Here is a 17,559-nt window from a genome sequence, read left to right on the forward strand (position 1 = left end):
CCAGTCCTTTTTACAGTTGACTGGAAGATAGATGAGAACAGCACCTCACAGCCCAGCAAGAACTGCTGGTCCATTCACAACATGGAGGTTGTTATACAGAGTACAACAGATTCTGTTTTATTCTGTTTTAAAGAGTTTACTATGTCGACTTTAAAACAATAGGTCATGCAAGCAGGAGGATATACTCAAAGTAGGCTAAGAAAACAATGATATATTAGCATACTGTTTGTCTCTTCATACATTAAATTTATACAAAATTAAATTTAGACAACTATTCTTCTGAAATAGCAATATTTATTGCTCCAGTACTCCTGCAGGAGAACTCTAGGAAGTCCCTCTAAGAGCTTCTAAAAGAGCTCTAAAACTTAGATACACATTTGATATCAAGTGAATCTCTGAACGGCATATTTAGCTTCTGTCATATGCAACTCCTTCCAATTAAGCCTTTAGTCTTCATCGTGTTAAATACTTGCTAAACACATAGCCATCTCATGTCAAGTTCCAATCTTAGTCTATTGATACACAAAGACAAGAAAGCTGCAATATTTCATTTCTGGTTGTTTTCCAGCTGGCAAAAGGAAGAAAGCAGAAGGGAAACCCAGAGAATTTTGGGACTGCTCTAGGGAAGAAAATAGAAGCAGAGGGAAGCACTAAAAACAAAAGGTGAACAGAAAAAAGAACAGAATTAAAGTAGTCATTCATTCTGTGCATAATCATGATTTTCCCCAAAACCTGTGTCAAATCCAGAAGAGAATGCTAAAACCATTATCAGCTATAACACATGGGATATATGGAAATCATTACTGACACCAGTCAAATCTATTTTGCACTATGATTAATACAAAGTTTAAAAGTAGCTGGGATGAATGTGCTAATACAGAAATTAAGGTCATAAACTAGATGCAGTTTCTCTCTCGTAGAAATTATTTTAAGTGTCAAGGGGCTAAGGGCCCAGAATATTCCTATGCCACCAGATCCTCTTAACGTTTTTACAGAAAACACACACCTGTGAAGTGATTTGATACTTATGTCACACATAACAGGCTTGCACAGGCACCTTTGTGGGATTTCTGTACAACATGAATCAAGAGCAGACTGCATTATACTTACAAACACAACCCTTGCCTCTTGCACAGCAGTTGCTATGAATTAAGTTGAGAAAGTGAAAAGGGTAGAATGCAAGTCGTTCACCTACATGTATATACGTGTCAGGAGCAGAAGAGCAGTTCTAGAAATACTCAAAGTTATTAAATAAAAAACACTTTCATTAACCAGTAACAAATAATAATTACAATAAATAAACTGGTCTTCAGACAACCTGCCTCCAAAAATAAAACTTCCCTTCAAAAGGGAGAACTGATGCAGCTTGTACAATCTAAGTAAAACTACCAGATACAATTGAAAATATTAAGTGACTGAAGTGTTGACCAAGGAAAAACTATCTTTTTTTTTTTTTTAAGTGGAAGTGTAGGTTCAAGTATGCCCCTCTGATTCTAGACAGGGTTATTAAATAAAAGCACAGGCAGTGCTACAAGCTAAGAGCTATGCTAGGCACCACCAGAATACACACAAATTGGAATCTATGTAGTAATGAAAATTGAAATGTAAGGATATTATTAGAAATTGTGACTTTAAAGCATGCGATTCACTCATAAGCAAGCACTATATAAAACCAAAACAGGTTTTAAAGAATTTTTGAAGAATCAAAAGCATGCAACTGATTTTTTTAGTCATTTGTTCACAGGATAGCCTAAACATCCATTTAGTCATTTCTTAAGTGGTTGTACATTTCAAACACAACAGCACTTACCTTGGTATTGTCACACATTTTGTATTGCAATTCTGAGTGGTAATTGCCTTCTCAAGCTCATCCAGCTGTCCTGTTTTCTTTAGCTTCTTGACCAAGCTTTTCACTGCTTTTTCACACCACTTTTCCTCCTGACCATTCTGCTCACCACCACCAGCCCCTCCAGAGCCACCAGCAGATTTTTTCCACCCCAGAAGTCTCTTCACAACTGGTGGAGTGAATGGCAATATGGATGACATGACTTTCACCAGACAGAACACCCAGCAAGCAATAAATTAAGAGATTCCCGTCTGATCCCTAAAAACACAAACCAAAACAGACACATTAGCACTGAGTTTTCACATGAGACAAATACCTTGCTTAGGACCTTTCATTACCAAATGACACAGGGCACTGCATCCTAAAGCCAAGTCAAGTAACAATTCAGAAGTAGTTTGATAAAGTTCAAATGCATGTTCACTACAGACTCATCAACAGTGCAGACTAAGGCTACTGTTGGATTAGGCATTTAATTTTTCCTTAAGCCCTTCCTGGATAAAGTCAACTCCAGAAAACAGAATTTTGAGTCTAGGTTTGCACCTAGGCTGGCTTGTTTTCATCATTTATTACATTTTTCCACAAGTGATTGACAAATTGCATACACGTAGATGTATGTTCTGCCCATCTCCAAATTAATTTGCAAGCAAAATTGTGTTTGGAATGTCATTTAGTCATTATGGTTGGACAGAAGTCTTCAACAGCCAGCCATTTTAGAAGCCTATTTTCATTTTGTTTGTCATGTTTTACATAACTACCAATTTTTGTACCACTGGGGACACCAATTTGAAATTCACTCAGAAGTTTGATAATAAGATTATTGCCACCTTTCCATCTAGAGTTCAACAGCCTACAGATAACGAGTCTTCTCAACTGGCAGTACTTAAAATAATCAAGTCTTTCAAAATTTGTTAAAGGCTATTTAAAATCTTAGTTTGCAGGCACCTGAGTAGTAGAATTGTCTCTTTTCATTTTGATAGCCTTTAATTCAGGATCAACTACATGATCAGGATGTTTATATAAAATGAAAGATTAGAAGGGTGCTGAAATTTGGGCTCTTTCAGCATTCACTGCAATTCACACTTCAAATCATTTAAAAGAGAAATGATAGCCATTTAGAAAAAAAGACCTTGTTTTTGCAGCTTTTATTAGGCTTGTTTTAGGTATTAAAACATAGGCCCCACATCAACCATCTTATTTCAGGCAGACAGCTGTTAGAAATTGCTTGAGGACATAAAGGTCATACGGATAGAAGTATGGCATTGAAGCCAAAAGCAGTCTTATTTTGAGGCAGCAACTGGATATGTGAAGTACAGAAAGTTGCCATATTTCCAAGCTGTGTAACTTGATTCAGTCAGCCAAAAAGACCTTGTTTTAGCTAAGAGTTAACACTACCTTCAGGCTACTCTATTTGAGCTTTCAAGGCAGCTTACATGCCTCTCCATCCTGTACATCCTCACTTCTATCCAAAATACACCAACTTCATCTTACTGAAACTTTCCATCTGCAAAACAGCATAGTTGATTTGGGATACTTCAGGCTACAGTATTCAGGGCTAATTTATGCCTTTCCATGTCTTTGCAGTTTCAGAGAGGACCAACAAGTCATCAAATGGTACATTACATTCTACAGGTAACTTTAAATCATAACTTTTCAACTTCCACAAAACAGAAGATTCAGTTGGAATGACATTTGTTTCAACTACATTATATGTCCATAAAACAACTTCTGAGAGCACTCAAAAATAAGACCAAAGCAACTACAGTTTTCTGTGATCGAGGAGACAGAGGTTGCAATTAACAGGGACTCAAGATTAACACTGTAACTTTATGCAAGTCATTCAAACTAATCTATCCTAAATTAGAGAATCAGAGAATGGTTTGGGTTAGAAGGCACCTTAAAGATCATCTAGTTCCAGCCCCCTGCCGTGGGCAGAGACACCTTCCACCAGACCAGGTTGCTCAAAGCCCCACCCAACCTGGCTTTGAACACCTGTAATGATGGGGCATCCAGAGCTTCTCTGGGCAACCTGTTCCAGTGCCTTACCTCCATCATCGTAGAAAGTTTCCTCCTTATATACAATCTAAATCTACTCTCAGTTTAAAACCATTGCTCCTCATCCTATCAGTAGAGGCCCTGGTAAAAAGTCAAAACATTCATTTTCACATAAGACAACAATATGAAAAGAACTTTTATTCTTTCAATAATGTTAAATTATTACAGAATTGTCCCAAATATTTCAGACCGCAAGTTTTGCAGACTGCAAAAGCATCATACTGGAGCCCTGGCTGCAGCAAACACAAGAAAAATAAACTCAATATCCAGCATTTTCAAATTAAACCCTGACCAGGACACTCAGGGTACAGCTTCATAGGGAGCCAAGCCATTGCAACAGCTTCCTGCCACAGGAAGCCCAGGTCTCCTTCCTTTCTTTCCTGTGGCACCACTAGCGCCTCGGCACCTGTGCTAATACCTTTCCACAAACACTGCAGCTAGATAACAAGTAAAAATCAAGCTGGACTTCTTTTTGCCAAGTTCTCTTTCAGGCTAAGAAGTTGCAGCAGCTCACACATGGTACTACTCAGTACTCAGGCAGATGTCAGCTGGGTTACAGGAGTGCGGAGTCAGGACTCCAGCCCCAGCCTTCAACAGTGGTGTTAGTGTTGACTGCAGCGCTGGAAATGCAACCTGGGCACGTACTTTAATTTAGATCATTTATTTTGGCAGCAAAGCCAAATCAAGCAGTCTTACACTCCCCTTTCCACATGTTCTGAACTGTCTGCAGACCTGAGAGTGAAACACATTAGACCCCTAATACAGTAGACTGAGTTAGCTCCAGAGATGAAACAGGAGGCTTGCAAGGCCTCTGCTGTTCTAAGAAATTCTCACACTAGATTTCTGAAAGAGGGAATGGCAGTCACTGAGCTTTATAAAAAGACTTCAGCTTTTGAGCAAGGCCAGCATTAAATGCTTCAGAGGCATACACAAGAAATTCAAGACAACCAAATCAAAGAAGATAGCCTCTTTTGCTTCAAAGATCATATTTTAAACACTAGCAATTGATGGTGTAATATCTGAACATTACATTCAATGCTGACAGATGTAGGCAACCAAGTACAACTACCATCACTTATCCACACGCCAATTCTCCTGGAGCTCACTAACACATAATACACGTATTTCCTGTTCTTTGGCTTCAAATTTGACACCTTTCAATGCCCCAGCATACTCCTTTAATTGTTTGCCTTATACAACACACTTCAGTGGGGTCTCATTTACCAAGGTAAATTGCCTATTCTTCGAGGCTCTCTAAATATTCTCAAAGCTTTTATCTAATTTTTCAGCTTTACAATACTACTTGTAATGATGTGTCCAATTTTGCAGTATTCTCTCCCTTAAGACGTAACACTGATCTATATATCATTATCTATATTCTCTGGTGCTTTTTTTTTTTTAACTAAGACTTTCCTTTCTGCTTCAAATCCACACTGAGCCATTTAAGTCTTACAGCAGGGAAGAATTCAGAAACCCCATACATTTCAGTTTTTCTTTATATTTGAACACTCATACTGTGCTGACATAATCAGATGCAAAAAACAATCTTTCTTTTCCCGTTTCCAAGACTGTAAGCACAGACCTAACTAATCAGAAATTTCCAGCTATTACACTTAGTTTTAACCAGTTCCATTACAGACATAGGCTCATCCAGCTTCTGTAGAAGTTGTCAAAAAGCACAGGCTGACCTGCTATCCCTGTGAAAATTATTTTTTTAAAAAAACAACCTAAATACCGCAAAGGGACAATTTAAAGAGCCCTTTATTACAATGATTATTGCAGCTTAGCAGCTATTGAAAAAAAAAACCACACACAACACAACATACACCACAGCTGCAGACTAAAAGTCTGTGAGGCTTAAACTAACTTCTTCCTTCCAGCTACTGTTTTGCCATGTCAGGCATTTGCCAGAAGAATCAGCAGGAATTTCACTAAGTTATTCCAGTAGTGGCCCCATATCTTTCAAAGGGTGAGCAGAGAGAATGTGACACAAGTAGGACAGGACTTCATTCAGCTTAATACTTCAGCTGATTGTGATGAGTACTCACGGGAGAATATTTCAGCTACCTTAATTTACGCAGAAGTGGCACTCTGCTCCCAGCCTGGAGGAGGCACTGCAAATTGCAAGGCATGTTTAGGTTGAACTATAAGCAATTTGGATAAATGCACATTATGCAAGAAAAAAGCAGCAATAAAGAAATTAATAAGAAATACTCTACTGGGTCAGAGTGGTGCATCTAGCACTAGGCTAGATGTCTCCAAAGGTGGCAAAAGACACGCTACTCAAAGCACATGATCCTGGCAGTTTGTAGCTCATTCTCCTCATAATTCTTCAGCATCTTAAACTGTTAAAGCAGGAAACTGAAGGCTACATTCCTACCTATTCTCGTTAGCAGCCATTTATGGACCTGCTGTCCACAAATTCATCTAACCACTTTCTGAATCTGCCTCCACAACCTCTTGTGGCAGACAGCACCAGAATGTAACTGCCCACTGTTGAAAGAAGTACTTCTAGCTATTTTAATTTATTCTCTTCCTAGTTTCAGAAAGCCCCTCATATTCTACCACTGCAAGCTCTGCTGAAGAACTGTTTGTATTCTATCTCATCCACAAGCTTCAGGATTCCGTACATTTGAATCACATGCCTCCCCCAAATAGAGGGCTATCAGCCTTTTGTCACAAAGCAAGCATCTGAACGCAGCTCATACAGTTTGGGAAGCTTCCCTGGGCAGACGCCAAGCCTGAAAGCTTTACTACTTCAATTAAATTACAAGTACTTGAAGATACTGCATAAGGACTGACCTAAAGACCACAGAAAAATTTTATCAGTCTGCAGTTATCTTTCCATGTATCTTTTTGGTCATATCCTAAAAGCTCTCAACATTATAATTAAAATAGTACAAAGACAAAAATCTACACCTCATGAGGAATTTGGAGATGGAAGGCAGGCAGTATATGTCTGCTGCTGAACACCTGGCAGCAGCTCAAATAAAAGTGAGGAGGCCTACATTTCCTTTGGATTCTAACTGTATCCACCTCAGACAGTCTCAGATACCATCTTTATACTAATGGGTTTAGGAGTCACTGTTGCAGCTCAGTTTTGACCAGCAAATCCCATTCCATAACCTGTAACTTTTGCCTTCAAATTGATACCAGGAATTCTGATCTTTGTTCCTAAAGAATTGTTCTCTCACACCCTGTCACTGTTGACACTAGCCTCCTGCTAAAAATAGTCCTCTGATCTTTTTCCTTGTACACTTTCTCCATCCACAAAAAAAAATGATAAAATGCTTTTTCCCCCCTAAACACAACCGGAAAACAATCTTTGCCAACACTGCAAGAAACATTTCCACATTACTAAAATGGCCACAGGTTAAGTACACACTAAGTATGTAATGCCTCTTCTTCCATGCAACAGTTTTTGTAATTTCCTTGTAGTCTATCATCTCCAATCATCTCCAAAGACTAAGTACTCATTTATGGTCTTTGTTTTTAAGGACCTTAAGCATGCTTTGCCATCGCTTATTCTTTGTGCTGTCTCTCCTTTACTCACCCTCTTCTATTGAGCCCCAACACCATAGCCCAAATCTGATATTTTTTCTTCCTGTGTACTATTCCCGATTTTCACTACCACACAGCAACATCCTGAGACTCTGTAAGTAATTGCAGGGAGATTTTCAAGACCACCTTCTGAGCTCAACTGTAGCTGAACCATTACTATCAAGGCAGCAGTGCAATACATAGCAGAAGACTTCCACTGTTTTATCCCCTTCCACTTTCTCTGGATTGTGCCTTAAAACTGCAGCTCTGAACACTCAAGGAGTACTCACTGTTGCCCAGAGAGGTACGAGTGTTTCTTTAGACTGATGGAACACAGGGTGCACGTGCTGTTATTCCCAACAGATTAACACTGGAAAATTCACAAATTGCCTAATTTTGGTGGTATTTGATTCATCTCTGCCCCCGTACTGTATCTCTGCTTCCTGATGCACACATGTTTCTATAGCTGGTCAAACAGTGTCATAGTTGGCAACTTTTAAAGTCACAGTTTGAGTCATGTCTGCTATTATTCCATTCTACTGTGGTTCTCTGGAACAAGTATTAAATATTAAGCCCAAGATCCCAGCAATAACTAAGCACAGAAATGAAGAAAACGTTAAGGGTAACATGCTAGCAGACTGAAATCTTCAAGGGAAATTTTCCTTTGCTGAGTGTCTGGAACATACTATAAACACAGTGGTGCTACCAAAAATATCAAGTGATTTCTGGCTAATTTATTCTAAAGCCTTATGCAACATATTTCATATCAGTCTGCTTATTCATCTTAAACTTGAAATAAAGAAATCTGATCTCTCATGGTTTTACTAGAAGTATTCTGGCTTAGAGGAATTTCATTTGCAAGAGCTCTTCTGGAATAAAGAGGACAGAAGTTAAGCTCCTGAGGAAAGACGATCGAGGAAAATAATTTGTGGCATTTGAGAGAAAGTCTACAAGCTCATTGCCTCCCTATTTTATTCCCATTTTTGTGATATTTTAAAAGGCGATGTTTTTTTCATTAATCCTGGAATTTGGACAAGATTCTTTATCAATTTCACCAAATGCATAATGTTTCAAATCTTTTAGAAGATGAGAGACTATCCACGCTTTGCCTCCACACGTGCCCCTGTGATAGTACCGGCCTCACAATAAGGCATCATTAATTGAAGCAGAGACTATTTAAGGCAGCATCAAGACCTTATGTTACGTTAAAGAATACTGAGAGTTGAAGTTCTAAAGGGCATAGCTTATGCAGTACTGCATATGCCTCCTACATTAAGCCAAAGTCATTAAGACTTAAGAGAAACGATAGAATAAGTATTTAATCTTGCATTGAACAGAAGCAAAACAAACCTAATTTATGACCTGCTTCTGGATCCTTTAGCCTGTGTAGTTCCAAACAAGGAGATAGTTTATTCTCAGCAGAATCTGAGAAAGTTCTCCCCAACATTAATAACCTCAACTTGCAGGAAACCTGAAGTCTCTATGAAGCTCAAATGAAAATCAAAGCCAGTCTTTTCCCTTTCAGATAGAATACACTCTAGTTAAATCACTCAGTGGAACAGACACGAGAAGACATTTTACTACTTCTACTGCACCTGCAACCCCTCAAAAAACTGCCTTTTGAGGTTCCAGGAGGGCTAATTCTTTCTTCCCCTACAAATGCATATGAGACACCTTGTTTTGTCATACTGGAGAAGCTCAAACCTACTGCCACATACATACTTTTCTGAAGAAGAAGCACATGAGAAAGTGAGATGGTGCCTATCCCTCTCTCCTCATATTCAGGTCAGAGTAGGACAGCTTCAGATATTCCCTTACTGTTCTTGGAGTGTTTTAAGATTTTTTGCTTTGGGGAAGGTGGGGGTGGAGAGTTGGGGGAAGGGGAATCCAGCCCTACTGAGCAATGCCCTCAGATCCACCTCCCAGTTCAGCTTTTCAGCCAATTAGGCCAGCAGTGGGGAGTGACTCTAACAAGCTCCCTCCCAAGGGGCTCCATCTGGCCCACAGCTCCATCTGGCCAGCTCACAGGCCAAAGCTCCAAGAAGTAAAGCCAAGGTCCTGGTTCAGCTTTGACATGAGCTGATGAAGTTCAAGGCAGGTTGCTTGTGATCCATGGGGGAGGGAGCAGAAGCAAAGAAAATTCTTCCTCTGGGTCAGCTTTAGAATGAGAATTTGAAACATGCCTACATAGAGACTCAATTTACACATTAATTAAGTTTATTATTATCTGGTATTGCAATGCATCTTGAAACTGCATAACAGTAGTATCTTTATATAGCTCACTGAAAACAATTACCCACCCACTTTGAAAGTACACTTTTTCCCTCTCACTCACTTTGTGAAGTTTGATAATGAATCAAATGAGAAAACTCATATTTCTCATACCCAGGACTAAATTAAGCACGATCATATTGTTATGAAAGCTTCAGAAGCTGGGTTTTTCTTCAATTACTAAGGACTGCTGCAAATTACAGACAAATGTAGTAATGAAAAGCTATAGTCCTATTAGAAAATTAGCACACAGGCATTCATAGTACACTAAAATGGCATGCAACTGGAGACATGAAAAAGAAGAGAGAGTAATTTTGCTGACCTTCGATTAAGCTACTAATAGGAACAACGTATTTTAGCAACTCTCCTAGAATTGCAAAAGAGGAAAATTACTACAACTGCAGTCGGCCAATCCACCTGTCTCTGCAAAGCACGAAACTTCTTCCACTTACTATTATGAACAACCTCACAGTACTGCTCCTTAAAACTAAAAGGCCTTAATAGCTCCACAAAAGCACCAAATAACCACTCCAAACCACAGCACTTTTAAGTTCTTCTCACCTCATCTGTTTTGACTAGTTTTCCATATGTAACAAATAACAGTTTTGTCACTTTAGAAAATAAATACTGGGCTAAATTTGACAGGAACCGTCACAGTACTGGTTATGAGGTACCTTCTTATTTTTACTTGTACGGCTCAGCAGCTTCTCCACTTTGTTAAGCCACAAACAATTGCATTTACAAGTAGTTATTGCAAGTTCATTTTCAATACAGGCCTAAAGTTAAATGTTCTTCAAACAGGCGAGCCCCCACAGCTCCTTGATAAGCAGAGCTGATGCTGCACCAGATTGTCTGACGGTAAGCTCATATTGCTCCATTGTAATTAAATCTAGCTCGAGCCCCAGACTAAACTGATAGGAGACTCAGGAACTTCTCCCTCGCAGTCTCTTCTTGGTCTTACTTCACACTATGGCCATCAAAGACGTATCATCATAATAAAAATTCATCAGGAACAAAGCCTTACTATTTGTAATGCAGTTTCTCTGCTAGAAGTGGAGCAATGTTTAGGAAGGTTTTCTGCAGTAGCCAATTTCTTCTAGCCCAGAGAGTATTGAACATAGGGCTGCCTGTACTCTCCATTCTATTACAAAAAACTAATCCCATCGCATGACCTGCAGCAATTCAGTTTAACAAATCAACAATTACAAATATTTTGGCAAAGTAAGCTTAGGTATTGTTTGTCTCTCGGCACAGTTCACAACCAGTTTATGGCTTTATGATAAAAGTCATTAAATCCAATCTGAAAAGCAGAATTTACAGCTCACTTAGCAAGTCAGGCCCATAAATGGATGCTTTCAATTACAGGGCATTTACATGCACAACCATTAAGGCAGCATTGAATAAATTTGAAAACACTAGAATATTTTTCATAATAATTAAAACTTTGCGTACTCTATATAAATAAAACTTAGGAATTCTCTTCAGTCTCAAGCAGAGCTCAGATTCATTGTTATCCAGAACCTACTACAAAGCCTGTTCTCCCAGTACTTGTGGGAAATGGATTAGAGAGATGGAAAAAAGTTTTGTTTTTTTAAGGTTCCTCTTAGTAGCAGATTTTTTTTGAGCTCTAATAAACTCAATTATATCAACTGGTGCTCAACACTTCTGAAAGATCAAGTGGAACAGGAAGATGGGAGGACCCAGGAGGGCCTTTCATTTGGAGATTCCCTGTGTAATTCAAGCTTGTCTGATTTTGTGAATCTAGATTCTGTGTGGAGGAAAAGAACAGATCAGTTAAGAGACCAATTTTTTTAACCTCATTTTTTTCAATTGCATTCTTCTTTTTATCATCAAACAGAACCTCAGGAAAGTTGACAAATTCTTCTCCAAGATTACATTACACCCGCCCAGCTTCTTTCATAAAGAAAACTGGATCTTCAAACACTTTTGTTCGCTTCTCTGACTGTCAGTGCAGTCCTAGTCTGAGCCACACAACTGCAGAACAACAATCAACTGCCAGGTTACTCTATTAAACATCCCAATATATTGTTAAATATGTGCTTAGACTCATATTTGAATTAAGTTTAAATCACCTTAAATGAGATCTTCCCCTTACTCTTTTTAAAGGGATTTGTAACTAACACTACCTTTCATCATGATAGTGCTAAGCAAATGGGGGGAAGGGACTTCAAAATTCTCTTTACTTACATTCTTACACACACCCCCATTCACTAGTTTGTAAACACTGCAAGTTTTAGAGCTACAACTCGGAACAAACACACAAATAATCTACTCACGCACCATGCAGAACTCCAACACGGTGATAAAGCATAGGAAAGTCTGAACAGCAACCCTGTTCTGCTAAGAGAAGTCTTTCACCTTAACAACAACAAGAGGGTGGGTTCCCCCCTCCCCCGGAGAACAGAGCAAAGACTAATCAGTCTCTCACTGCAGAGTCCAGCCCCCACAGAAATAATGTCATGAATCAGTCTGAAAGTACAGCTCTCCAGGCTAAGAGAGGAACACTTAAGAACAGGCAAACCTGCTGTTATGTGCGGTCTCCTAATAAGCTGTCATTATAAACTTCTTGCTACAGATGGAATCTGTCTCGTTTATAACCATGAACTGTGATAAAATGAGCTCTACAAGCAATATATACAGGTTGCAGCATTTGCTAGCAGCATTTTCAGAAATACTTGTCTGGTAAATCCAGCAAACAACTTTTTCTTCATGCCATCCACTTGTTTCTAAAGTATTTGAAAAGAACACAACATACATGTGTTGGGGATTTTTGTAGTTAAAAAACTGTGGCGGACAACAAAAAAGACATGAGACTAGGCTGCAGTCTGAATCCCAGCTGTTCAATTCAACAGCTCTCCAAGACTATCACAAGGGCTCTTCACTCATCCACTTTTTTTTTTTTCTCCTTTTATTTCCCCTGAGTGAAGACTGAAAGACCATACTGTGTCACACTTCTTCTCTTCCTCTCCACTCCCCACAAAAATTTACAAATAGGAGCTCGACAACTGTGCAGTAACACCAACTACTTGCTATTATAACAACACAGCTTCTCCCCTGTGCTTATCTAGGTAGATGAAACACTGAACAGATTGTTTACATCTTACAATGCATTGATAGCTACAGCATTAAAACTAATGCCATGAAGAAAACCACTGATCTCAATTCGCATTTCTGGTGTAGGCAGTGTGCATTTCACATCCATGGCTCTGGACTAGGAGAGGAACAGACAAAAGGGCACTGGCTGAAGCAAAGCCTTGCAATCCTAAACACTCCTGTGCAACTTGCTCCTAACTTTCTCCACCACCCCGGCACGAAGTTTTGCACTCCTAATCTCTGCAAGAAAAAAAAGACCGGGCAGAGAGGGAGGGGGACAGGAAGGAGAGGCAGAACTTTTGTGGGTGTCCCCCCCTCCCGTCACCCCCCATACACAGGCCGGAGAGCACAAGCCGGCCCTTCCCAGCCCTACCCGCCCCGCGTCAGGGGCTACTGCGGCGCGTGGAGGGCGGGTGGGGGGTGTGACAGCGATCTCCCTCCCCCCAACCCCGCTTCCCCTCCCGCAGCCCCAGCGACCGGCCGGCAGGAGCCGCCCCCCGCCCCACGCGGCCGTTCCCCCCCGCCGGCACAGGCGGCCCCCCAGCCCCGGGAAGCCGCCGGGGCCCACCGAGGCCGCCCACCGCCCTCAGCGCCGGCCGCGTCCCACAACAAAGGGGGAGGAGGGCGTGGGGAGGCGCCCCCGTCCCCCGCCGGGACCAGGCCCGTCCCGCCCCCCCCAGCCCGTACACAGCCGGCGGGGCGCCCCTTCCCGAGGAGCGGCCACCCTGTGCTCCCCTCCCGCGGCGCGGCCGGGCCGCCCGCCGAAACCGCCCCAGGACCGACCTCTTCCTCAGCGAGCTGCGCGGCCGCTCTCCTCCCTCAGCGCTGCCTTCCCCTGCGCGCCCGCCCTCCCCGCGCCCATTGGCTCCCATTCTGCCCGCCCCCGGCAGTGGGTGGGAAGACGGCACATTGGCTCGGCCCCCCGTCACTGCAGAAACGTCGGGTGAGGATTGGGTAACGGGAGCCGAGGCCCGGCCCGAGCCGTCGATTGGCGGATTGAGCCACCAATCGACTGCCGGCGGCGGAAAAAAAAAATACAGCGAGAAAAATAAAAAAAAAGACGGGAGGCGAAAGGAGCCGAAGCCGGGTGGGTGGTGCTGCGTGCCCCGCGCGGCGGGGGCGGGGCGGCGCCGCTCATTAGCCGCGCCGGCTGTCACTCCTGGCTCCACACGCCCGCTAGGGGCGGTTGATCGGGAAAGGCGACGCGGAGCGGAGGTTTGAGTGACCCGCAGGTGCGCAGCCGCACTGGCAATGTGAGCGCTCACAGCTGACGACTGCCGTAGCCTTCCGCGCTGGTCCCGGGTGGGAGCTGAGAAAAAGTAGTGCGCTCCTTCCCGCCAGAAATTACCTCAGGCACTGTGGCGGGTCCGGCGAGGATATACCGCCGCCTGCTGTCCTCGAGCAGCCAATAAAGCGTAACTAAATCAAAGTTTAAATGCTCCTTGGGCAAAGGGTGAAGCCCCTTCCCTCAGGCCATGGTGGCCCCTCAGGGGACACAAGGCCGCTGTGTCCCCACAGCCCTAGTGCGGTCAGCATGGCCCTGCTTCTCTGATCTCAGCCTGAGCCAGAGTTAAACTGCCCAAGGCTCCATCTCCTGTGATGGCACAACAGCTCCAGGACGGGTCCTGAGGAGCTGCTGCCATCCTGGTGGCCCCTGAGGTGTGAGGCTGAGGGAAGGCTGCCCTGTAGGCTGCCTGGCCTCCCCCTGCCTGCTGGGGGCTGCCCCCTCACACCCAGCGCCTCTTCCAGAGAACAATTTCCCCCTCCTGTTGGTTTGGCTTTTTTTCTTCTAGCAACTGCCTTCAGTAGACTGTGCAGCTTTAACCACCTGTGGTGTGGTAATGGTGTAATAATATAACCAAATTCCTGCACCGAGGTAAATGCCCAGGCTCACCACAAGTAAATCAGAGCCAGTTGCCCACAACTGGGCGGCCAGGGACCTCTTGGCTACGAAACTCATGGCTGCTTTGCCTGCAGAGCTCCTTGTGGTGCTGCCGCTGCAGGTTCTGATGCACAAGTGGGAAGCCACAAGATGGGAGTTTAACGGCATTTCTTTGGGTGAAAAGGCCTGTTCCTGGTTTGCTGTACATCTGTTGGAGATACTCTGTTTTTCCGCTTCCACTTTTTGATTCTTTTCCTTATTCCCCACTCCGTATATCTTGACTGCCAAGCTACTTCTATGACATGTGAGGTCACATCTCACCAACATACCAGCTTGCTTTCCAGAGATACGCTCTTCTTCCAGACTGAAACAGTTTCTGCACCGGTGACGTAGGTGTTATGATTCAGCATCTTGGGCACGTGTCCCATCTCAACAGGCTTGGTATTCTCAGGAGCCAGGTGAGGCACCCCTCCCATCATTTAGCCCTTCTGACAGAATGATAGATGCGGATTCACAGAAATCTCCCTCTTGCCTTGTCTGTGCTTGAATTTTCCCAGCTGGAAGCAGACATGTAGCTTATTCAGGCTTGTTCTTGTATTTTTTCCCCCAGTGCCATCAGTTTGAGATTCAGGCTGGTCATGAAATAAACACAAAAGTAAAATGGATAAGACACATGCTGCAGACAATGCAGAGCTGCTAACAGATTACCGTCATGTTTTTGAAAGATAAAGAGGTGTTCCAGGCATGTTGTACCTGCAAACAGATACAGGCTATTCAGCCAGCACAGCACTTGCTTTGTGGAGGTTTCACTGCATTCAGAGAGGATTTTTTTTTTCTATGGACAGAAATTAATTAAGCTCAATTTTTTCTGTGGATCTGTGTCAGGTGTTCCCTTCACTTCTTTGCTGCAATAAATCCACAGCCCCCTCTCCTTTTCTATCTGTGAGGCTGACTTCTGATATATCCAAAGCTCCCCTCCATGTCCCCAGCCTACTTTTACTGCCTTGCCGTCTGGGCACAGAGCAGCACGTTATGGCTGGTTCAGGGCTATGTGCGCACCGGCTGGCCAGCCGCCCACCATTTCTCTACTGCGAAGGAAGCCAAACAGTGCTGATAAGGGCTGAGCTCTCTCTGCCTTTCTCCCCGGCACTCTCTTCTCACTAACAAGGTTTTTCTTTTCTAATGCAGCCCCTGTTTGCCCTGAAACTTGACAGACCTTGTATTTCCAAAAGTTCTGTATCTCTGTTAGGCTTGATTGAAATAGGTCAGAAGGTTGACAAGCTTATAGCGGGAGAGTCCGAACACAAAAAACCCAACATTTGCATAAACCTCCTTTCTTTAGGAAAGGAAACTGCAAGCAGCAGTAGAAATAAAGCAAATGGAGGAAGCAGCATCAGGGCTGCAAACCACAGAGCCCAGAAGTTACCTGAGAAGCGTGGCTGCCACAGAGAAGCCAGGCAGTGTGTGTCTGCAGCTTTAATATTGGCCTAGAAAGGGCTCCTAGCCACACACCTGCAACTGCAGAAAAAATACTTCATTTGTTAAAACAAGCAGCAAAACTCAGTCCCTGATACCAAAGCTGGATATTGCTAGGCCTTATTAACTAAACCGCATAGCTCAGCACATTTTGGATGTTAGCGGTTGGGTAGGGGTGGTTGACAGTCCCATTTGGGTTTGAATCTGAGCATCAGCATCTCTCACAAGGTATGCTAACATGGGTCAGAGGGATCAACATCCTCAAAATGGCTTTATTGTACAGAGAGACAGGAAAAGCACAGTGGTATTTCACAGCCACCTGTCTGCTAGAAAGAACAAGGGAAATAATCTAAGATCTAAAGAAAACATGATGAAATAGCAGCTGGCTGCGCTATGCCACAGAGAATACATGTTGACTTCCCAAAGGCTGTGCCCAGATCCCTAAGAGGTAAAAGAAATACACCACCAATATCAGATAACTTCAAAGACACCTAGGATTTCTAAATGACCTGACACTATCAGATATCACTATGTGAAGGTAGAGACAAGTGTGAAGTGCAATGCCAGGAAGGCAAGGCTTGGAGGCAGAGTAGATAGTTTTTGTGTTGAGGTCATTATTACCCACATGTCAAAATGATCTGTTAAACTGGAAAAGAAAAAAAAAAAAAAAGAAAAGAAAAAAAAAGAAAAGAAAAAGGAAGAGCTTTGAACAGAGTTCCAATATAAAAAAGGTGAGCCAGGACATTCAAGACAGGAAATAATGTATGACAAAAATGACCATAAATCCATGGAGAACCACTGCTAAATGGTCGCAGATTGCGTAGCTTGTTCTGTTGAAGCACTAGCATATACTTCAGTAAGTGCTTTGTCTCTTACATTAGTGACTGCAGTGCTTCTTCCCTGCTTACTGTAAATGCCATTTGAGCATGTTATTTCTTCTCTAAACTTACTTTCATCTTCCACAAATCTGCAAAAGATTATGAAAGAATGGTGCACAGAGAAGCTGGGTCTGGAAACTATGAAAGGGACAGATTCCTTTTCATGCCACATTACTTCATGGCCAAATGGCATGAAAGCAGCCTTTCCATCTCATTGCAGGAGTGCCTGCCACAGGGGCAAACAGTCCAACACTTGGAAAAACTTCCCCCCTTGTAGGTAACAGCATGAAAAATCTCTGAGATTGAGATCATATCTCCCTCAGCCTCAGAGTGTTAAATACAGGCTTAAACCTCTTCTCCTTATATCTCATGAAGTTTGTAAGCAGCTTCATGCTGTATCACTTCTTGTGCCAGCCTGAAGAAGGTTAAAGAGGAAACTCCACTTTGCTTTTCCCATCACATAATGAGCAGCATGTCGGTTGATTTTCTAGACAACTAAC

General features: G+C 42.6%; 1 protein-coding gene across 2 annotated transcripts in view; it reads right to left on the reverse strand.

Moving 5' to 3' along the window:
* The window catches only part of SMAD2 (SMAD family member 2), a 52,716-nt gene extending 39,017 nt beyond the window's left edge, over positions 1 to 13,699 (reverse strand). For both annotated transcript variants that reach the window (XM_037373825.1, XM_037373824.1), the window contains exons 1-2: positions 13,607 to 13,699; positions 1,811 to 2,104 (exon numbers count right to left, since the gene is read on the reverse strand). In XM_037373825.1, the coding sequence (XP_037229722.1) occupies positions 1,811 to 2,046 (236 nt within the window). In that variant the 5' untranslated portion in view covers positions 2,047 to 2,104; positions 13,607 to 13,699. The remainder of the gene's footprint in view (positions 1 to 1,810; positions 2,105 to 13,606) is intronic.
* Between the last annotated feature and the right edge of the window lie 3,860 nt (positions 13,700 to 17,559).

Source organism: Falco rusticolus, chromosome Z (assembly GCF_015220075.1).
Source record: "Falco rusticolus isolate bFalRus1 chromosome Z, bFalRus1.pri, whole genome shotgun sequence".
NCBI classification, from domain to species: domain Eukaryota; kingdom Metazoa; phylum Chordata; class Aves; order Falconiformes; family Falconidae; genus Falco; species Falco rusticolus.